General features: G+C 33.5%; 1 protein-coding gene across 8 annotated transcripts in view; it reads left to right on the top strand.

Moving 5' to 3' along the window:
• LOC108910920 (xin actin-binding repeat-containing protein 2) overlaps positions 1-23,890 on the top strand; it is a 148,687-nt gene that overhangs the window by 90,760 nt on the left and 34,037 nt on the right. For all 8 annotated transcript variants that reach the window (XM_018715683.2, XM_018715682.1, XM_018715685.1 and 5 more), the window contains exon 2: positions 22,833-22,940. In XM_018715683.2, coding sequence (XP_018571199.1) covers positions 22,833-22,940 — 108 coding nt within the window. The remainder of the gene's footprint in view (positions 1-22,832; positions 22,941-23,890) is intronic.

Below are 23,890 nucleotides of genomic sequence, written 5' to 3'. Positions count from 1 at the left end.
GTTGCGTTTCGGAAAACCGCGGCACTGAAAGAATGGTTTAAGCAAAAATATCTTTTAATTTTGAATTAATTGGATTGAAATGAAGTCAAGTTCAATTTAAGTACCACTTGGTAGAAGTAAAGTTGAGTCAAGTGGTTGGGAGTCATATAGGTACACTTGAAAAGTAAGTAGTTCCTCAAATATGTTTGATTTCTTATCACATTTTTAAAAATAAATGAAATTACTTTTTGACTTGTACGAGGCCTGTTCAGAAAATAACCGACCTTTTTTAATTACGGGCTAATGGAGATTTTAGTGACGTGCGGTTGGCGGCATTGCGTTGCGCATAGCCTCCTTTGTAACCACATGTTCTTGGATTGTTTATATGTCATTTAGTTTTCGTGATATTGTTATTTGAGTACAACGTGTTGCAGTGTTAGTGACGATTTTTGAAATATGCGACTTTCTGGAACAACGATGCAACGCAAAAATTTACGTGAAACTGGGGAAAATTTTCAGCGAAACGTTTCAACTTTTGAAACAATCTTATGGAGATGGGTCGTCCGCAATGTTACCAATGGTTTTCACGATTTAGAAGTGGTCGTCAGTCAATTGAAGATGATACTCGATTAGGAAAGCTTTCGACTTCAACTGGTGACTCTAGCGTTAAGAAAGTCAAAGATCTGGTGCGTGTAAATCTGTCAAAGAAATTGCAGAAGAGGTTTAACGTCTCAATTAAATTTTGTCTTAAAAATTGAACATGTGTCGAATTGCAGCAAAATTTGTTCCTCGTTTGTTGACCGAACAGAAACGAGTAAATCTTGTGGAAGTTTGTCGGCAACTCCTTGAACAATCTAATAATTTTCTGAATAGACCTCGTATAGATAAAATTAGTTGGTTTTTGGTTCATTTGGAAATGCTTTCCGTGCATAGCAGCTGATGAAAATTTTCTACGATTTCCATAGAAAACACTTTTAATTTATGTAAGTTATTGTTCATTAATACCATCAATATGAACTTCATATGATCGCTAAAGCGGTCCGTACACGATCGAACATTGTCATTGGAACATATCTTTCTTATTATTAGAGATACACTCTATTACACGTTTATTAAAAACGAAGTAGTCATTATCGCCTTTCTTCAGAACACTATGTATGAACGATAACAATTTCGCGTATATTTGATTAATTATCTCATTAGCGCGAGCCGAGTTTAAACATTGCAGCATATCCTTTTCGCGACTAATTGAAATACATGAAAGATTTAAAAAAAAATCCTAATTGTGCCATGGCATAAATTAAACGAGAACGTTCAACATCTGTTGTTTTCAAGTTTGTTTGTATTTCAACACATTGTTTGCTCTTTTATGTACTTATAAATGTACCAGATTAGTATCACGACTCAGGCCGTCGGTCAAACCGAGTTTTCAAAGGTTACTTTGTTTATTTGTGAATGACTTGAGTGAAAGCGCGAAGACGGTTTCTGCGGTTTTATAAAGGGTGAGTCTTAAATGTGTACATATATTTTAAGTGGCGAAAAAATTAAGAATAAATGTACTGTCAAATCGAGAATATACATGATTTTTTAATAGTACTATAACAAAATAATAAAATTAATTGAAAGAAATTAAAAGGTATAGTCTTACCGATCTCAATTGAAAAACCAAGAGGTTGGCAGTATACACCATGTTCGGCGCTGACGCAGCAACTCGGCATTGCAATATTTGAAAAACTTGTTCCCATATTTATTTAGCCATACCCATATACAGGTCCGTTCGCCCAGTTGAAGAATGAGCGCGCGGGCAAACGTGTCACAAACACAGCCGCACTAGGCGACCTGACCATAAATTCAGTTGTCAACAAGTGGCGTAGCAGTGCAGTGCAGCAATGTGGAATTTGGTGTGATTTAGGTAATTTTGATTTATTATAGGCACCTTCTATTAATCATTCATATTACAATATTGCGAAAGGGAGAAATAAGAGGGATATTTGTTTACTAATATTATTACAACATGGCATTTTGGAGACCCTTTGAAACGGAACAAACCGAAATTTACCATCAATATAATAAAATTGTTTGAGGACATAATAAATAATTAAAATATGTTGGTCAAATGAACATATAATAGAAATTTTCTACATATTATATACAAATTATAATTTTTTACTTTTAGCAGAAGTCTTTTAGGGACACCTATGAAACTCATTAAATTTTATTGCTAGGCGTCTTTATACATGTTCAACTGGCTTCGGAAAAATTATAATAGTTACATACTATTTTTTCATACATAAAAATGAATGGATGTTGATTCAAATTGATACGAGCTATAAGAGAATAACGTTGCATTATTAGATTTAAGATAAACAAATGACTAATATACAATATTTCAAAATTCTCCATAAAAAAAATGGTAGAGTTGGATTGAAACATATATGCAAATTTAAGTTTCACCCTGTAGAGCAAAATGTTCGGCAACTTCCCTAGGATGTTGTAAAACAACAATACCCAACAGACTTACGTTAGTTTTTATGTTGTAAATGCGATGATGCACCAACGAAGAGTTGCAGTGGGTCATGGTACTCTACCAAGGTCCAATTACAATAGGAATATTATTTTGACAGTACGTGACGTTCGCTACCACATACCAGTAATAGGAGAGGAATAAATTAAAAAATAATTTCGATTTCATTGACTACATGTATAGACATCCTGAATGACGTGAATCATGACATAAAACCTCTAATTTAAACCATATTTTGTAAGTCTTTTTTAAATAGCTTTATGCAACAGCTAAGTAGGATTTTTGTCTAAGCGACTGGTTATTACTATTGGTCGTTGTTGGTACTGCCAACTTAGCGCCATAATAAGATCTGATAGCGTTACTAATATAAATATTTAAAGTAAGTTGCTGATTCTGCAGTTTCCAGTAAAAATGTCAATATCCTCCAACTATATTATTTTAAGAAAACATGTTAAACGAAATATATATATATACTTACAGAAAAATGATTGAACATAATCAGATCAGGAGTGGGATATAAAAATTTTCGTAAATAAAATTTATGACGAAGTAAAATCTTACTGTGATTTCATTTTGTTATTAGCCTTTGTAGTAGTTGATGCTTATTTTTATCGTTTTACGTAAAAAAGGAAACTATAGACCACAGGATACCACATGATAAAAAATGTGCTTCCCGCAGGTCGTCGACCACTTATGATAGGGTTTTTAGATTAAACCAGCGAGATAAATTTAAACAAAGTAGCGTGAACAAAGGCTACATCAAGTCTTTGCTAATGCAATCAAAATTAACACTATTGGACAGGGTGTCCGGAAACTATGAGTAGAAAGTCAGGAATCTCAATATCAGTGTTTCATATCCTTAATATTATTTTTTTTTGCCATAACTTTTTGTTTACTATTTACTATTTTATTTTATTAAATAAAACTGTAAACAGTTCATACTGTTACGTCTATTCGAGGTCAACATAGTCTGTAAGTCAAGACGTCATCGTAACATCAAAAAGTGGTCCTAAATATGATCGTAGCGGTTTCTAAACAATGTATTAATATATTTTCTTACTATTTTAATGAAAGAAAACTAGACGTTAATTTAGTAACGTCGATTTGACGTCAACATCGTCTGTAAATCGATACATCAACGTAACGTCAAAAAATAGTCCTAAATATGATGGTAGCGGTTTCTAGGCAATTCATTAATATTTTTTCTTACTATTTTAATAAAGGAAAACTAAACGTTAATTTAGTAATGTCGATTTGACGTCAACATCGCCTGTAAATTGAGACGTCATTGTAACGTCAAAAACTGGTCCTAAATATGATCATAGTGGTTTAACAATTTATTAATATTTTTTGTTACTATTTCAATAAAGTAAAACTAAACGTTAATTTGTTAACGTCAATTTGACGTCCACATTGTATGTAAATTGACACGTCGACCTAACGTCAAAAAATAGTCCTAAGTTATTATTTTGTTGCTACTTTATTAAACAAAACTGTAACCAGTTAATATTGTTACGTCGATTGGACGTCACCATCTTCGAAAAGTCGAAACGTCGTCGTAACGTCAAAAAAGTTAGAATTTAGCGAATTTTAGGAAATTTGTTGATATTTTCTTACCATTTTAGTAAAGAAAAACTAAATAACCTATAAACGTCGATTCGACGTCAACATCGTTGAGACGTCGACGTAACGTCACAAATGGTCTTAAATTTATATATTTTTTTTGAATGAATACTTAGCAAATAACTAATTGGTATGAACCACAAATATAGCTGCATAGTTCTAGGGAATTTATGAACTTATTAGCTGTTTTATTAAATAAAACTGTAAACAGTTAATATTCTTACGTCGATTGGACGTGAAAAAGTGGTCTGAATGTAGCGTTTTCAAGGAAATTTATTAATCTTTTCCTACTATTTTAATAAAGTAAGACTGTAAATAACGACCGTTCAAATAAAAACGTGGTCAAGTTGGTTCTGAAAATTTGGACGTAGGGCGTAGCGTATAGCAAATGAACTTAAACGTCATCTGTCAAAGCGCTATATCGCCGCTATCAATTTGAATATTTTCGTTTTAAAAAGCGTTTAAAATGGTGTTTTCTCAAGAACAAAAAGTGTTTATCATAGAGTCCTACTTTAGAAATGGACGCAAGATTGATGGAATATGGAGGTATTCTATTGAGGAATGTTTCATAGAATTCCAAAATCAATTTCCCGGCGTTGTGAGTACAAAATTTTTCAAAGTGCAGTTCAGCGTTGTGTTAATGTTTTTCGTGAAACGGGCAGTGTAACAAGAAAAGAAGGAAGCGGCCGACCTAAAAAGCGGACTGAAGAATTAAAAGAAAATGTCCAACAAATAATGGAAAATGCGCCAAGAACTTCTGTACGTGTTTTATCACAAATGGTGGGAGTATCAGTCGGTACCTACCACACAGTGTTAAAAAAAGATTTGCGTTTGTTCTCCTATCGTTTAACTTGTCAGCAAGAACTTCATGAAGTTGATTTTCCGCGACGGGCTGTATTTTGTGAATGGTTTTTAAACAACTACGGTGAACTTCATAATATCACCTTTTTTTCTGATGAAGCCTGGTTTCATTTAAGTGGTTACGTAAACTCACAGAATATGAGAATGTGGTCTTCTGAAAAAACAGATAATTTTTTTGTCGAGGGCCCTCTACACGCTCAAAAAATTGGAGTTTGGTGTGCTCTCAATCGAAGGAGGATTTATGGACCTATTTTTTTAATGGTACTCTTACTACGCAAAGGTATAGAGAAGAAATTATCGCTCCTTTTGTTAACCAGCTGGAAGAAAACGAAATTACAAACTTTTACTTTCAACAAGATGGCGGCAAGAGCACATACGGCAGGCGAGACGATGAATATGTTGAGGGAAGTTTTCCAAAATCGACTAATAAGTCTCAATGCTGAACATGAATTTCCACCGAGGTCATGTGATATTATGCCGTGTGATTTCTTTTTGTGGCCTTACCTTAAAAACACTATTTTTGAACTGCCTGTTCCTGATTTAAACCATCTGCAGGCTCGACTTATAGACAAGATTCGTGAAATTAACAATACCCCGAGCATTTTAGAAAATGTCTTTAATTCTTTGAACAACAGGTGTGAAAAGTGCTTGGAACAAGGAGGGGGACACTTTCAGCAACTGCTTTAATTTATTGTTATAACAAGGAGGGGGACACTTTCCGCAGCTCCTTTAATTGTTTGTTATTGTTATCACGATTATTCTTTAAAATAAAGTTATATAGTCATTAACGTTATGGAAACTGACAGCTGCTATACAGCCCGTTGAGAAATGAGGTTTATAAGCTACTCCCTACGTCCAATGTGTCAGAGCCAACTTCGACCACGTTTTTATTTGAACGCTCGTTATTAACCTAGTAACGTCGATTCGACGTTAGCATCGTTAGCATCGTGTGTAAGTCGAGATGTCGACGTAACGTCAAGAAACGGTCCTAAATTCATATTTTTAATAAATGAATACTTAGTACATAAGGACTGTAAATATGTCTAGGAAATCTGTTAATATTTTATTTTGTTGCTATTTTATTAAAAACAACAAACTGTAAAGGTTAATAAAGTAACGTCTATTCGACGCTTATATAGTCGAGTCGAGACGTCAATTTCACGTCAAAAAGTGGTCTTAAATATCAATGTGGGAGCTTCAGGGAATCTATTAGTATTTGTTGCAATATTAGCAGAGGAGGGTTGAAAAAATTATTCTGCCAGCGTCAGTATAAGATGACACGTCGAGCGAACGTCAAAAAGTGGTCTGAAATGTAAATGTGATGTTTAAGAAATCTGTTAGCGTTGTTCGGAAGGTTTTAGGAACAGGAAGTATTGTAATATGATCTTGCCAAGCGCAACTTCCCCTTTTAAGATTCGACGTACATAATATAGCAATTTTTTTTGCCTGTAAAAGATAACGGTATCGATTTCCCGTCTCTACGGCGTGAAATTAACTTCATCAAGCAATTTTATAACTCAATCAGTAGTTACATTACGGCCCGTGGCGCTAGAAAAGTCGTCTATCGATATTACCGAGTGAAATTAAAATGGTTCTAAAAGCTTTATTATCGTTACGTGTCGATAGTCGTTTTCGCGAAATCGGCCGTTCCGTTGGTTTATTTTTGAAACTGTGGCGAAAATTGGAGACACAGCGTCTCACTTTATGTAACTGCTAGAAAACAACATTTTGTGTTTGTGCCAGTCTACGTAAAGAGTTTACTACTTGCGAAAACCGCAACAGCTTTAAAAATAACCGAAATATTTCCGAAAGTTTTGAAAATGTAAACATGGTACGTCTCTGTGAATTACTTTTTTTGCAAATAAAGGTTGGCATTTTGTACAATATGTCACTGTAGGTTTGACCAAATGTTTATTGACAGATCCATTGCCATAAATTAACAAAAAGTAATAGAACTACCGAAAGAATAGCGCTTTTATTCAAGTTTGGAGCGTAGCTTTCGTTTTTAATTTTCGACAAACGTGTGTGCGTGCTATAGATTTTTTAAGTACAGAGGTGTAGTTCTAGGGGTGGTCCCCAGTTTATCAAAACCGTAAAACTCCATCAAAAACGTACAATATCGGCAGATTAAAATGACCGCATTAAAAATAATCCTGCCTAACGCACATATGCATTATTGATTGCCGTCCAAGGTCAAGGTGGTATCGTATAAAGGTGAACTCAGATCTAATATTACATAACTGCGTGTTTTTAACCTCAGGTCTCATTGACCCTCTTACTTTCAATGATAAAAACAGACGTGGAGTTAGTCCAATACACTAGCTACACCGTTCCAATGTTAATATAGTTGTGTATTTATATGTCTGGATAACAACACTTCGCTTTTCTCGGTACCTGCAACATGTGTCCGTATGTAAGTGCCTCATTTTTATGTAAGACGCGGCTCTTGTCGATTGTTTTGCATCTGACATGGATATTCAAGGCCTACGCTATTACGTATGTCCATTGGCTCGGTACAGTGAGATTCCACAAGGAGAAGCGCTTTTTTTATCTTCAAATGGGCCTGATATAGCAGAAAAGAGGGCTTAGGTAGTGGCATCACAATTGACGTCGTAAAGGGTTGAAACTCACGCTGTCCATACCATTTTGTTAGTAACTATTTTTTACATGATTAATCTTTGTCAAGAGTGATGATTAGGGTTTCTGGTCGACACTTCTCGAAGCGAGAATTCCCGGGAAATCTGACCTTACTCGAGACGAGAAAATAGTGTCGAGAAATCGAGAAATTTAAAAATCACGCGCGTCTTAAGTTCTTGACTGGAGTTCGTTTCGTTCATGCGTTCAATTCGTTTCTCGACAAATAACTGAGCGGTTAAAGAGGTTTCTCTACCAGCTCATGATTTATTTATTTTAAGTTTTTAAGGCTTTAGTTTACTTTGATGATTCTTTTTTTTAATGTACAGGGTGATTCACTATATTTTGACCCCCCTTTTTTGTTTTAAGAGTTATAAAAAAATGTGAAATACAAAAGTTGCACGATTTTTTATGAAATTTTCGAAAATGATAGTAGAAAAACAAATGAAGTTCAAAAAAAATGGCCGCGGATGTTAACTTTGTTAATTTAAATGGAACACCCTGTATATTTTTACATATTTGGATAGAACGTTTCTTGTCGAGCACAGTCATATATGATTTGTTGGGTCCATCTCTAAAAATAGGCGAGATAATATTAAAAAACGAAATGTTGTTTTTTTATTAAGAAAATAAGACATCTTGTAATTGTTAGATCTCTTTCAGGCATTTCTGCCTTTTTTTCAATTACGTAAGGATTTAGATTTAGTTGTAATATATTTTGACATATCGGACATTGATATAGTCCAAAATGCGTATAGGTATTTTAATTAAATCTCACTAATTAAACCGTGTGAGGCCAATTACTCATGGACAATCTTATATATGGTAGGTCGTGACAGTAACAGGTAGTAATGTCATGATAACATTGTTATTGTTTAACAGTTTGTATTAGTATTTGATTAAAATGGGTTACACAGAAGTAGAAAATTGAAATATTATTAGGAATTAAAATAAACTATGGAGAATATCTTAACTACTCTATCTTAATTCCTATAATATTTAAATTTTCTAATTCTGTGTAACCCATTTTAAATAAATAATAATACAAACTGTCAAACAATAACAATGTTGTTATAATATTACATGTCACGGCCTACCATATAACATTGTCCATGAGTAAATAAGCCCCTCACGGACTAATTAGTGCGATTTAGTTAAAATACTTATACCCATTTTGGACTATATCAATGTTCGATATGTCAAAATATATTTCAAATAAATCTAAATCCTCACGTAATTGGAAAAAAGGCAGAAATGCCCGAAAAACGTCCAACAATTACAAAATATTTTATTTTCTTAATAAAAAACGTTCTTTTCATTTTTTAATATTATCTCGCTTATTGTTAGAGATGGACCCAACAAACCATATATGACTGTGCTCGACAGGGAACGTTCTATCCAAATGTGTAAAAATATACAGGGTGTTCCATTTAAATTAACAAAGTAAACATCCGCGGTCATTTTTTTAAACTTCATTTGTTTTTCTACTACCATATTTGAAAATTTCATAAAAAATCGTGCTACTTTTGTATTTCACATTTTTTTTTATAACTCTTAAAACAAAAAAGTTAAAGGGGGGATCAAAATATAGTGAATCACCGTGTACCTAGTTACAAGTTTGTGTAGAAATTTTATTATACCTAATGTTGAAGTGATAAATTAATAGGAAGAACGCTTCTGTATCTTTAAATTAAAGCTTGTTTTTTTTAAGATTTCTTCAGTTAAATTCCTTATTTACTATTTATTTAATTAAAAGACTGCATGATTAATGATTATTAATAATTATTATTGGAAGAAAACTACGATTCAAAAACATTAAAATAAACATAAGTATATTGAGTGTTTAATAAAAAAACAAGTTAAAGGTTTTTAAGAAGAAACTCAAAGTTTAATTTAGTTTTGTTAGTAGAAGTAGAAACAAGTAATTAATAAAAATACTGAATAAATAATAAATGTTAATGATGATTGTTAAGTACAATAGCATGTTTATATTTCGCATTGCAATACCAAAATTATGAGTTTTTAAGTTTTAGAAATTTCTCCAGAATTCGAGAATTCCCGGGAATTCCTATTCGAGAATTCTCGAGACCCGAGAAAAAAAATAGGCCGAGAAATCAGAAACCCTAGTGATGATAGAACAGCAAGAATACAAGATATTTGTTTGAACGATTACATTATTTAACAATTTGATTATATCAGGCGTGTGTTTTTGTATAGTTTTTAGTTTTTATTTTTAATAATTATTTATTATCAGTAGACTTAGTGCGGTGCGGAGTTTAACAGGACCGTAGTCAGATTACGAATGAAAATATGTCGCAACATTACCAAAGAGCAAGGCTAAGTAGAGGATAAAATACCTATCACAAATTTGAATGACACCACTTACCTGATAAACCTTATTGTTGAGACAAGGCTTCCGTGCAATATTGGAAGGAGTTAAAACATATTACTACGTGCTTTTTTAAGTTTTCTTTAGTGAAACGGCGACGTTTATCACCTAATATTAACTTGTGTACGGGAAATAACCGTTCACGTCTACTGTTGACAACGGACAATATGAGAAAAGGTTGAGGCATGAACTATACAGGGTCGGAAAGTCCCCATGGTTCATCGGTCGTTACGTGAGAGCGATAAAGTAAGTCATAGAAATCCGTGCGATTGAGAAGGATGGCTATAATGAAGGCGTCTCATAGTCACCGCCCGTTTTGCCCTTCCACAAATAAGATCCACTTCCACTTGTAATTCAGCGACCGCTGGTCTTCTTTGTTTTCGTCGTTTGGCTTTTCTTTAATAGATGTCACTACTTATACAATTTCGACTTCGGTATTCCGATATGTTAATACCATCCGTTAACAGAGGGCAGCACAACGCATAACAAAGAAAACTTTTTACAGTAGTTGGTAGAAACCTCTGTTTGTAAATCTAGTGACCTTGTTTCCCCTACTGAGAAGTTATTCAAATGGAGTATAGTGCTCAGCTACATTTAAAGCTCATTTAGTTGTTATTTAAGTATACTTTTTAAAATGACATAAAAATCCCAAGAAATAAAGCAAAATTCCCTATTTCCCCAATTCCAAACAAATCTGTAGATCTGGCATCACTCTTTCTAGGGCTGCCCTCTGTTAACGGATTGTATTAACATATCGGAATACGAAGTCGGAATTGTATAAGTAGTGACATCGATTACAGAAAAGGCAAACGACGAAAACAAAGATGACCACCGGTCGTTGAATTACAAGTGGAAGTGGATCTTATTTGTGGAAGGGCGAAACGGGCGGTGACTATGAGACGCCTTAATTATAGCCATCCTTCTCTATCGCATGGATTTCTATGACTTACTTTATCGCTCTCACGTAACGGCCGATGAACCATGGGGACTTTCCGACCGTGTATATTAATATATTTGCTGGTAATTCCTGATATGTCCAGATAAAACTTTACATATGTTTTCCAAAATGGTGTATCCTGGATTTTTTTCCAATGCTCTTTGTATTTTTTCTTTTATCGTACTACTGACTGGGCGTATATTATTGGCGTCGTATATTTTTTGTACATCATCCATTATATCAAATTGTTCATTTAGGGACAATCCATGTGATTCCAATTTACGGAATTATGGAACTTGGGGTTTTCTAGTTTGTTTAATGGAATATTGCTTGAAAGAAAGGCGTCTGTAAGTTCATAGCAAAATACAGAGTCTTCAGCGCTGAACGAGACATGGCTCTTCACATGTCTTGTCATTTTAGTTTTGTAACAAGAATTTATAATGCCATGTCAAATCACATTTGAAATAATTCGCGTCTGTTAATAATTGTTAATGTAAATTATGTTACTATTTATAAATAGTTATTTATATAATTTACAGCAGACGTAAAAAAAGAAAGGTATCGACGCGACAGCAACTACTACAAGGTTCCGTAAATAACTGAACATTTCAATACGCGAGGCAGCTGTGAAGGCCACTGACCCCCGCGCCGTCTCTGTTAGACTCTGCACGTGCACTAAGCCTAATTATTAGCTGTTTGCTAGGTATTGATGGTGTTATTCAAAGCTAGTTGTGGCATAAACCCATGGAGTATTATCTCCCGCAATATGAACATTCATAAGTCTTGTCTCTAGAGTTAAATATACGAGGCATATTCACAATGTGAGAGTACTCAATTTTTAAAAAACCGAAACGACAGTCTATTGTTTCAATGCACTGTTGACCTAATCGACAGAAAACCTTTTTCCACCCATTAACACCTTCAGAGATGAGAAAAGATGAAAATCAGAAGGTGCCAGGTCAGGGCTGTGAGCGGGGTGGTTGATCATGTCACCACTGCATTGATGTCTTTCGTCGCCAGTCACAGTACTGTAAAGAAATTGTTCACCTGGCGGGATTCGGAATAGCGGTACTCATTTCAATAATTTTTTCAATACGCCACTAGAACAACAGTTCTCAACTGATTGACACAAATGAGCGCGAGTTCTACTCCCAACACCTTGGCCTTGAATGCAGTGTCGCCAACTTTGTCGAAAACAAAACCCACAGTATCAGGGTCTCGGTACTCGTACTTTGTGGATATGCCTGGTACCTTTTACATACCTAGTTATTTGGTATCAAACAATATTGTGTGACATATTTTTTAGAAACAAATGTGTGAATTAGTTTAAAATAGAGTAAGAAATAACATGCAACGTTCAGAAGAAAAATCGAAACTGCCAGAAGATATTTACAAATCGAAATAATCAATGTAGCTATTTAACTATACCGTTAAAAACATATTTTTCCGACATGTGAAATAAAGTTGTAGTTTATAATTATTTATTGAAGTGTGTTGCCATATCTCTAGGGCATTTCCGTTCTATATATACGTATTTATGTACGTAGTCAATGGGAAGGCTATCTAGTCGAAGAATTTTGTTCTATTGCAACAAGTGATAACTATACAGGGTGTTACAAAAATGTTGGAAAGTCGTTCGGGAAATTGTGTGACCGTTATGAAAATAATAACACATTTTTTTCAAATAGATTGTATATTCAACCGCTATGTGTATATTAGATATAGGGGATTTTAGGATAGATGTCTATGTATATGATATTTTTTTATTTTGACTTGACTAGAAGTATTCCTGTAAATTTCCCATCACTTTTGTGACCGCTATTCTATATACAGGTTCAGTATAGTTTATACTTTTTACGAAAAATACGAAAATAAAGAAGTCAGATTTAAAAGAGAAACACCGTCTATGGTCTATGGTCAAACTATAAAGTTCAGACAAGGTTTTGGTACCATATTGATAACGTTAATAACATATCACTATGTACTATTCTAAATTCGAAATGTCAAATTCAAAGTCTATCATTTAATGGTAACTTGTTGTAAGTGCTCATATTTGGAAACCCCAATTTTGCAAATCATATGTACGCTAGGGACTTTTTAGGATCCAATTCTTGAAAAATATTTTGCAAATTTTTTTATTCATCTTAAAATTCTCCAAATTGAGATTATTTTTGGGCTTTTTAAATTGATGAAACACTTATCGTAAGGTAAATTTCCCTCATTTTCAACATTATTCAGAAGAAATTAAATTAATAACACAAAATAAAAGAAATACAAATGTAGCTGGAGTTGTTAAAATATATGTTTTTTATATTAATTTCATAATGATTGAAGTTTGATCAAAAATGTCTCGGATAGAGATTTCGGATAAAATCACTAAATCAATATTTAGCTTCCAAAAAAAAACATCGTAGCAAAGTAGAATTTGAGGAAGTTATATTTTCAAATATACGCTATTTCAGAATTTATAATTTTTTTTATAATAATGGTTAGCATATACAGGGTGTTCCAGAATATAATAATAATAATAATAATAATAATAATAATAATAATAATAATAATAATAATAATAATAATACATATATTTTCCTAAAATAAAAATCTGGTACAGTAAATACTTTACAATAAGAAAAGTAATGGAATATGTGGGCGATCTTTCGGATTTATACAAGGGACGTCAAAATAACATGACAAGTTCCTATTTTTCCCTAGGGGCTCCCTTACAGGGATACAGGCCCCTAAAAGACGCCCTATATGTATCTGACGATTTTTTAAAAGAATTATATCTATAAATATTTGTGATTTTAAAAAATGACTTTCACTACTCATTTACATTGTGGATTATACCTGCAGTTGAAATACCTGTATATTGTAACGAATTTGAAATGTTCATGTAGAAACTCATATGAAAATATTGCCTGACCAAACTTAAAATCGTATAAAAATTTTAATTATTGTTATAGCAACACCAAATTTGTAAAAATTGTTACTATGGATATTCTGGATATAAAACTAGTAACGATCAATGAAATTACATAGTATAAAAATAATCTTTTAATTTTATTCTCAAGTACAGAATAAATTTTCATAAAATGCATGACGTCGACACTTGTTAGTACTCAGTACTTAGAGAAAAACGAATCTAAACCTAGAGTGACTCATATCGAACGAAAGTTTAAAGTCTATAGATTAATCTGGTATACATATCGTTGGAAGACGAGTAAACTTAAACAAGATATCTCAATCCAACATAAACCATAACATGAAAATTTTCATCGTCAAATTTTATAATAAATTTCACAAATGTCAAAGCTAAAGGTAAAAAAACATAAAATAAAGAATATTTTATTAATTAATTTATAGAATTGTATATAAAAATAAAAGGACATTGTTAAAAATGTGTTAATTAATATAATATATCTCCTCTCCTCATTCTAACTACGAGAATTAGCCCATAAGTCGGAGACTTGTGCGGGAGAGGAGGCGACATATTATTATTACGCAGGCCGCATTTGCACTTATTAACGACTTATGTTGGTAGGCCCTAACCACCATTCAGTGCAGGAATGAGGGAAACCTGGAAAACCTCGTTAGTTAGGGGGGTGGTCAAATGCCAACCGGTGTCAGTCTCTCACATTGACCCAAGCCAACATTCTTCCACCCTACCATACCTGCACAGAAGGTGCCAATCCTCCGTACAAGCATAGCTAATCTACGGTCTACCGGCTGCGGGAATCGAATCCGGGCAGAAATTTGCACACGATTTAAGTACTGACGCCTTAACCCGTGCGGCTATCGACCGATCAATTATAAGTAGTGTTGTGAAAAAGTTACATCCAAGACATCCAAAGACCGAAAAATTCAGTATATGGACCTTGAACAAAGCTAGGGACAGAATATTCAGGAAGGATGAGAAAAAAAAATTATTGATTAGTTACGGCTTGGGTTTTGCAAGATGTACAGCGAGAGGCAGCTCCCAAAAAATTAAAAGTAAAGCGGGAAAAAACAGTCCAAGAAAGAAAATTAAACACTCACAAGTCCACAGTTTGCAAGAGTCCAGAGAAAGTTAATATGTCATCAGATGAAAATTTTCCGCTACCAGCAGTATAAAGCCATTCCAAAGCAGTTTCCAGTGGCCCCATAAATAGTCTGCAAGGCCTCTACGTAGTTTCCAGCAAAGAAAACTTCAAATTTTACAACGTACCAGGCACCTAAAACACAGTGCACTATAATATTGCTAGCTATCACCAATAAATCATGCTTTCTCTCGCATCAAATCTTTATAAAGTATAAATAACAAACTGCAGGACTTACCTGTACAGAAATAAGCATAATCCAATCACTTGTAACTTAAATATTTCATTATTTTCACGAGCTCTGACAAAATCTGTCAAATGAACAGCCATTTTCGTTCCTGTTTAGATAAATAGATGCCCCTGTCTTATAGACAACAAATAATATAAGGAGACGTACTTAGTATTACGTAGATCAAATAAAGTTAGTTAATAGTTCATTTTTTTTATAATTATTCCTTATATTGTTTGTAAGCTGAGTCGAAAAAAAGGCAAATTTTGATATTAAAATATTCTTTGTTATTGAAAACATATTACATATAAAAATGTGTTCCTAATTTGAGTTTATTAAGTTTTCAAGTATAAAGTCATAAGTATAACAAATTTTTGAATAAACACTTTATAAAATTTCAAAATTTATTCATTCCAGTGTGTTGCATTGTACTAGTTTGTGTGTAAATATAGAACCGACTCCTGAGGTTTTCTGATATTGTCTGATATATCTGAAATTATATTTCAATATGTACTTATTTAAGTTACACCCCGTATATTGTATCTGTAACCAATTTAATGTTTCTAAAACATCCATATTTCAAGCCTTTTTCTTACCGACTCTCGCATAGATTCGAGTCTATAACCGTTGCAGCGAAATATCGGAGGATATAATTTTAATTTTTTTGCTTGTTTCGTGCAAATTTGCAATTACCTCTCCAATATGTTCTAATCGAGTGTCCAAACCGGCGTGACGAGTGGCAACGTTAAAATGCATTTGTTGCGGTTCACAAATTTATTTGTTAGGCCGCTGTACGTGGCTCAATAAATTTTAACGTATCGTCATTTGTTTTTGACGGGGCCTTGTAATAATTCAAAGGCGGTAATTAAACTAAACGAAATCGATAAATACCGCTTGTAGCGGAATATATTGGGCGATGCGTGGGAACTTTTCTATTTTAATGCTGCGAAACGAACAGAGAATACTAATTATCCGCACCTTCCTCACGAAATTCCTTAATTTCTAGGCTGTTTCCCGTAAAATGTGGTTATGAAGGGTATTGCAAGATTGTAACTAAAAATGTCTGCAGGTGATTTTCGACCAAAAATAAAACAATTATGTATTTGAATGTACACGGTTTTGAAATAGATGGTGGTGAGGTTTTTATTATTTTTCTTTTATTCTCGTTTATTTTTCAAGACAAGCTAAACTTTTTATCAAGAATAACTTTTTCTCGAAAAATCAACAATAAAAAAGTTTACAAGAGAGCGGTCCCCCATCCGCGAACACACTGTATATTATCCCGATTCAATTATGTATCATGTAAAAAGTGCTGAACAAACGAACTGTTATTTTTCAGTGAACTTTATACAGAGAACAAAAGTTGTAACTTAAGGGAGCGCAGTCATGTGAGTTTCCTAAAAAGCATATTCACCCTAGCGAGAACAGAAACAATGGACTGCGCGACGGCGGCTTTCTTCTATGACTTGACCTTCGCCTTCCCATGAAGAGACGATTTATCCCCCCGGTTTAGTCCACAATTATTTCGCCTACGCCGCACAGGGAACTCATTGTCCATAATGTAATCCGCGATATTCCGCAAAACGCGGGCCGTCGCGCGCGGCGTTGCCACTTCCTCGCGATTTCTCCCTAGACCTAGGGAAATTTTAAAGTTGTTAAGCTTGCTTTGTCAAGTAAAACACGCATATGCAGGTGTAAATTTAACTGTATTTTGATAATAACTGGACCTACAGTGAAATAATGTCGCAAATTATGTTTGCGTTTGTTGTATGTAGTTTTATGGAAACGGTAGGCAGAATCCGTGAATTTGCAGCAGCACCGCGTCCCTTCGGCCTTTGCCGTTGCAAAATCCGCGATATTTCGCAGAACCCCCGTCCGGTCGCGCACAGCATAATCTTTTGTATAACATTATCGGCGAAACGTGGTTTTGTATCTCTTTGAAACCTGTTTAACCACTCGCCTCGTCCCGCGTGGTGTTGATTGTTATTAAGAGGAAGAGTATATCCGGCCGCGGGTCTCTTCATGTTTCGGCCAGCGGCGGGGCGCTGGGAACGTCCGAAGGGGTCGCCAAATAAAATACTGGTTTTGGGATACCTTTCAAGCGACTTTCCAGTTGCCTTTTTCTTTGAAATTATACAGGGTGTTTCTGAAGTAAGTGCGTTCCTTGAAAAGGGGGATAGAGGGCACGAAAATGAGGAACTTTTATTAAGCGACTGATGGTCTAAAACATTACGTTTTAAATTGAAAAAAAATATATTCACGTGAAGGTTTAAACAAATTTAAAGCCTTCCCTGGTGCGGCAACCAGCTGTATAGTCTTTCCGATCTCAATTGAAGAACCAAGAGGTTGGCAGTATGTACCAGGTTCGGTCGCTGACGCAGCAACTCGTCATTGAAATATTTGAAAAACTTGTTCCCACATTTATTTAGTCAGCACAAACAGCAGCCGCACTGGGTGACGTGGCCATAAATTCAGTTGTCAACAAATGGCCTAGCAGTGCAGTGCAGCAATGCGGAATTTGGTGTGATTCATGTAATTTTAATTTATTATAGCCACCTTCTATTAATCATTATTTTGTTTACAAATATTATTACAACATGGAATTTTGGAGACCATTTGAAATGCAACAAAACGAAATTTACCATCAATATAATAAAATTGTTTGAGGACATAAATAAATAATTAAAATATATTGTTGGTCAAATGAACATATAATAGAAATTTTCTACACATTATATACAAATTATTATAATTTTTTACTTTTAGTAGAAAACTTTTTTAGGGACCCCTCATTAAATTTTATTGATAGGCGTTTTCATACATCTTCAACTGACTTCGGAAAAACTATAATAGTTGTTACATACTATTTTTTCATACATAAAAATGAATGGATTTTGATTAAAATTGATAACGAGATATAAGAGAATAACGTTGCATTATTAGATTTAAGATAAACAAATGACTAATATACAATTTTTCAAAATTTTCCCTAAAAAAAATGGTAGAGTTGGATTGAAACATATATGCAAATTTAAGTTTCACCCTGTAGAGCAAAATGTTCGGCAACTTCCCTAGGATGTTGTAAAATAACAATACCCAATAGACTTACGTTAGTTTTTATGTTGTAAATACGATGATGCACCAACGAAGAGTTGCAGTGGGTCATGGTACTCTACCAAGGTCCAATTACAAAAGGAATATTATTTTGACAGTACGTGACGTTCGCGACCACGTACCACTAATAGGAGAGGAATAAATTAAAAAATAATTTCGATTTCATTGACTACATGTATAGACATCCTGAATGACGTGAATCATGACATAAAACCTCTAATTTAAACCATATTTTGTAAGTCTTTTTTTTTAATAGCTTTATGCAACAGGTAAGTAGGATTTTCGCCTAAGCGACTGGTCATTACTATTGGTCGTTGTTTGCACTGCCAACTTAGCGACATAATCAAATCTGATAGCATTGCCAATGTAAAACTTTTTTAGGGACGTCTATGAAACTCATTAAATTGTATTGCTAGGCGTTTTTATACATGTTCAACTGACTTCGGCAAAACTATAACTTTGATATCCCGGCATTTGTCGAATTTCATTAGCTGCAGCAAAAATACGCTTTGAAGATCTGCTGCATCGACAATAGACATTCGGTGTACACATTTGGTCTCATACACTCCCAAACAAAAATGTCCAGAGGGTTCATATCGTTTCGTCTTATTCACCTTTCCGGAAAGTTGGTATTTAAAAATTTATTTGAATTTGATGCCACAAAAAATGTCTGAGCTTTAAAAATCCACCTCATTCCGTTTGAATTAGAAAAATAAGGACGAAAATCATAATTTTCATTTTTTCGCCGATAACATCAAAATTAAAGAAGAATGATCGAATTTTTCTTCGGCAAGTTAATCGTCATCAAATTCCATGAATTTGCCCTTATCTAATCCACCTTGTGTCTATTAAAATAACCGAGCTCCTATGGTACGACTCGAAAAACTGTATTTCAAAAGAATTCTCTTCGTTTTTCTGCCTCCCCCAAACCCTTCACCAGGCGCCACTGCTTCTCCTCAGTTGTTACAAAATAGTTTATCTGTTTATTATATCGGTCTAATTTAGTTTTATAAAACGTTTTTTGATTAAGATTTAATGGCCTCTAGTCAATCTAATTGGTAGGACATCCTTTTCGATTATTATATTCCTCGATGTACCACATTCTTGCTGGTGCTATTATGATTACTCGACAAAAAAAAAGAAAATTGTTAGTGAAAGATAAAAATATTCACATAATATTAATAAGTGTTGTGAGTTTAAGGACGTATTTGAATTAATGCGTTTTTCTAGGGAATTATTTTTTAGAGAAACCGATAACAGTGTCTAGATTTGCATTAAAGGTTTCACTGATTTACTTCTGTAATATTTTCACCGGTGTCTATTGGTTGTACAAAAGTATTTGTGAATCTTAAATGTGTTTATACCTACAGAGTCGGAAAGTCCCCATGGTTCATCGGCCGTTACGTGAGAGCGATAAAGTAAGTCATAAAAATCCGTGCGATAGAGAAAGATGGCTATAATGAAGCTCACCGCCCATTTCGCTCTTCCACAAATAAGACGTGGATCTTATTTGTGGAAGGGCGAAATGGGCGGGGACTATTAGACGCCTTCATTATAGCCATCTTTCTCTATCGCATGGATTTCTATTACTTTCTTTATCGCTCTCACGTAAGGCCGATGAACCATGGGGACTTTCCGACCCTGTATATTTTAACTGTGGGTATAATTTTTAATGTAAATGAGTACAGTGTAATTTTTCAGAATTGTAAATATTTACAGTGATATTATTTTTTTAAATTCGTACATGTACTTTTTCAGATATGTTTCCACATGGAAGGTAATGAAAGCTTTCAAGAACTTTCCGATGAATAAAAAATAACTAAATCAACATTTTCCAAAAACTGGAGAAAATATAGGCACATGATTTGCAGTTTTAATGAAGTTATAGTTTCTAAATATGCGCGGTTTTAGAGGGCATATGTACTTAAAAACAAATGTTCACTATTTTCTTAATTTTTATGCAGTCCGTACGATATTTGTCGAGATAGGGTTCCAAGAATTCTTTCGAAGAAACGCCTTCTTCACTGCAAAACACAGTATGCACTGCAAGCTGTTACGGTGAACGCTACGCCAATGTCTTTCTTCCCCGGGGGTCGAATGCGATTAATTCCAAGAAATTGACGCAGGGGTCTTCTTGGAATTCTGTCTCAACACTTATCGTACGGACTGTATTCAGCGTTACTAACTGAGTTGCTATATAAACTAGTCACACAAATGAAAGGAAAAAAAATAAAATCCTAAATTTTTAAGTGATTTTCAAATGGCGATAAAAAATGCAAATTGAAAGTAGTTTCAGGATCTGAAAGTCAAAAATTGTTATCATTTTCAAAATTTTTGCTTTTCTTTCAAAAAGTCCACGGGCTTCAATATACAGGGTGGGCCATTGGTATGAGAAAGTAAAAGAACTCCCTTGTTATTCGTAATACAGAAAAAAGTTTATATAAAAGTTGTTCAGAATCAAAAAACCTAAAGGACAAAATTAATTTGAAACACACAGGGCGATGCGTAAAAACGGGACACGCCAAATATTAAATTTTTTAAATGGAACACCCTATGTATTGTTAAACATGGATTTCTGAGGAAATTCTATATATGGCAATATAAACAGTTTAACATTTTAGTGCGGGGTTGCCAAGTTATGAAGAAAATTCTTCGAATTTTGGAAAAAACGTGACCTCGAATAAGTTGTATTAACTTTCAACTAGTAACACTTGGAGCGAAACTATTTGACAGAGTTATAGGCAAATGTTAGACAAAGACTTCTATGTTAGCTAATATCGATATTTTATACAGGGCATTTTTTATAATACGATCATTTTAAGAAAGTTCAAACATGATTTTCTAAAATTTTTCAAATGGAACAATCTGTATTTTATTGTTCTGTTTTATTCACATATTACTCCACTTCAACTTTTATTAAGTATGTTCCACACCTAAAGTTATTAGTTTTTAAGATATAGCAACATTTCTGGAAGAACCTAATTTTTATTATTTTCGGTCGCACGAAATGGCTTTGGACAAAACTCACATTGTGTCAACTTGTCAGTTCATAATTTATCGTTCCATTTTGAGTTAATTTTATTAGTTAATATTTATTTTTGTGGTATTCTATAAAATAATAAAAAATAAGTTTTTTAAAAAATGTTGCTATATCTTAAAAAGTAACAATTTTAGATATAGAAGATGCTTAATAAAAGTTAAAGTGGACCGATATGTGAATAAAATAGAACAATAAAATAGGGGGTGTTCCATTTGAAAAATTTTAGGAAATCAAGTTTAAACTTTCTAAAAATGATCGTATTATAACAAATGCCCTGTATAAAATATCGATATTAGCTAATATAAAAGCCTTTGTCTAACATTTGCCTATAGCTCTGTCTAATTATTTTGTTCCAAGTGTTAGTAGCTGAAAGTTAATAAAACTTCTTCGAGGTCATGTTTTTTCCAAAATTCGAGGAATTTTCTAAATAACTTGGCACCCCCACACTAATATGATAAACTGTTTATATTGCCATATATAGAATTTTCTCGGAAATCCATATGTGTAAAAATATACAGGGTGTTACATTTAAAAAATGTACTTAATATTTGACTTGTCCCGTTTTTACTCATCACCCTGTATGTATCAAATTAATTTTGCAGTTTAGGTTTCTTAATTCTGTATAACTTTTATATAACCTTTTTTTCTGTATTATGAGTACCAAGGGAGTTAATATACTTTCTCACACTAATGGCCCACCCTGTATATTTTTGGCAATCCCACCTGTCAGCTCTTTTAGTTTAATTCATCCTCTTTAATTTAAGCTGTTCAAGAGAGTTGTACGATAAAACTGAAACTAGAAATTTCAAGCTTCAATTTGCTTTGTTTTTATTGCTCTACGATCATTTTCCGAGAAGTTACAGCCTTTTAAAGTTTAGGATCTTTTAATATTTTAATTTTTGTGACTAGTGTATTTTGTGTAAACATGTTCATATTTACTAGTAAACTGATTGGGAGTCTGTTAAGAGCTACTTATTATCGATTTCTATGTTCATTCGTCACCATCGTCATGCAACTTTGACTAATTTGTGAGGATTTGTTATCTTCACGGACGGTGTTTTTCTTTTAAGTGTACTTATTTAATATTATTAATAATGTATCATCGTGTATTCAAAACGAATTATGGTGGTTTTCGCGAATGGTAAATGTTAAAAGCGAATTTTATGTACAATGAATGAATGTGCACATGCGGCAAAAATGTTATACAAGGAAACCAAGAAGTAAATTAACTGGTTGAATTAAGTTTGGCGCACCACAGTCTAAGTTCTGTTAAATGTACCTGTTCTCAACAAGTTTTTTGTTTATTAGTTTTTCTCGCTACTAATCACATATTCTACACAGTAAACTGTGTCGCCGTTTCTAATGAATATAGACTAGACGTCACTCTATATTTGATATCGGTAATAATTCAGTTTTTTTTTTTCAGATGGCGGAGACAGTGAAGCAATCGAGAATAGTAAGTGACGACGACGACAACCTAGAAGAGACTTTATTAGAAGAATTTAACATGAGGCTAAAAAATTGCATGAGCAAAGTGTGTATTTTTGTGTTTTCCCTTGTTGTAACGCAAGTTTTCAAATGCCGCCGGATAAACTTACAATTAGCGTTTATTTTTATTTCGAATTGGTTGTAAAGTTCCTAGATATTGACAAAGTACCGCAAACAACTGCCACTTTGGAGCAAAATCCTTACTGCCAGCTTTGATGTATAAGTCTGAATTTTCAATATACATATTTTCACTAGTGCTTAGATTCCGGAATTTTTTTCTATGTCACGAATATCTTGAAAGTTACCCCCTATTGAAGATGAGGGATAACAAAAATGATTTAAGCACGTCTACTATTCGCTTAGAAAATTTCACACCAAAATTGGATAGAATTAAAAATCAATCCTGAAATTTTGAAATCCAATGTTAGCCGTGGTGATTTGTTATTGCTGTCACATTGACGTTAATTGTTAGACGCGAACTTTTGTCGAAATCTAGTTTAAAATGTCTCGTCTAAGTAAATGTCTATCAGTAATTCTAAAAGAAGTTAAAAGTTTAATACCGAAAAATACAAAAAAAAATAATAATTTTCCTTTCCTCTCTTTTCCATTTAAAGGATTAATTTTTATTTAATTTAATTTTTTATTATTATTTTTTTATTAAAATTAGATTAAATTTAAACAAAAAATTTTTTTTGTTTAAATTACTATGAAATTAACCAAAGTGGGATTAATTCAAGAGCGATTTTCTCAGAAACCGTTAAAGATAACGATTTGAAACAAGAGTACCTTTTTAACGTAAAACAGTTCGGGAAAACGGAATTTGCTGTCCAATTTGTTAAAAAGTCAAAGATGAAAAAGTTACACACGCAAAGTACCAAGGGCCCCCCCGTACCCACCCCAATGGACCTTGTGGAAATAAATGGATTAGTCCATCAAATTGCTCATCAAAATTTAGCTGTGTATACCAAATTTCATTCATTTATCACAACGCGATTG

This window comes from Anoplophora glabripennis, unplaced genomic scaffold (assembly GCF_000390285.2).
Source record: "Anoplophora glabripennis isolate ALB-LARVAE unplaced genomic scaffold, Agla_2.0 scaffold462, whole genome shotgun sequence".
Taxonomy (NCBI): Eukaryota; Metazoa; Arthropoda; class Insecta; order Coleoptera; family Cerambycidae; genus Anoplophora; species Anoplophora glabripennis.
The sequence above is the reverse complement of the archived record's forward strand: the minus strand, read 5'-3'. Positions and strand labels throughout refer to the sequence as shown.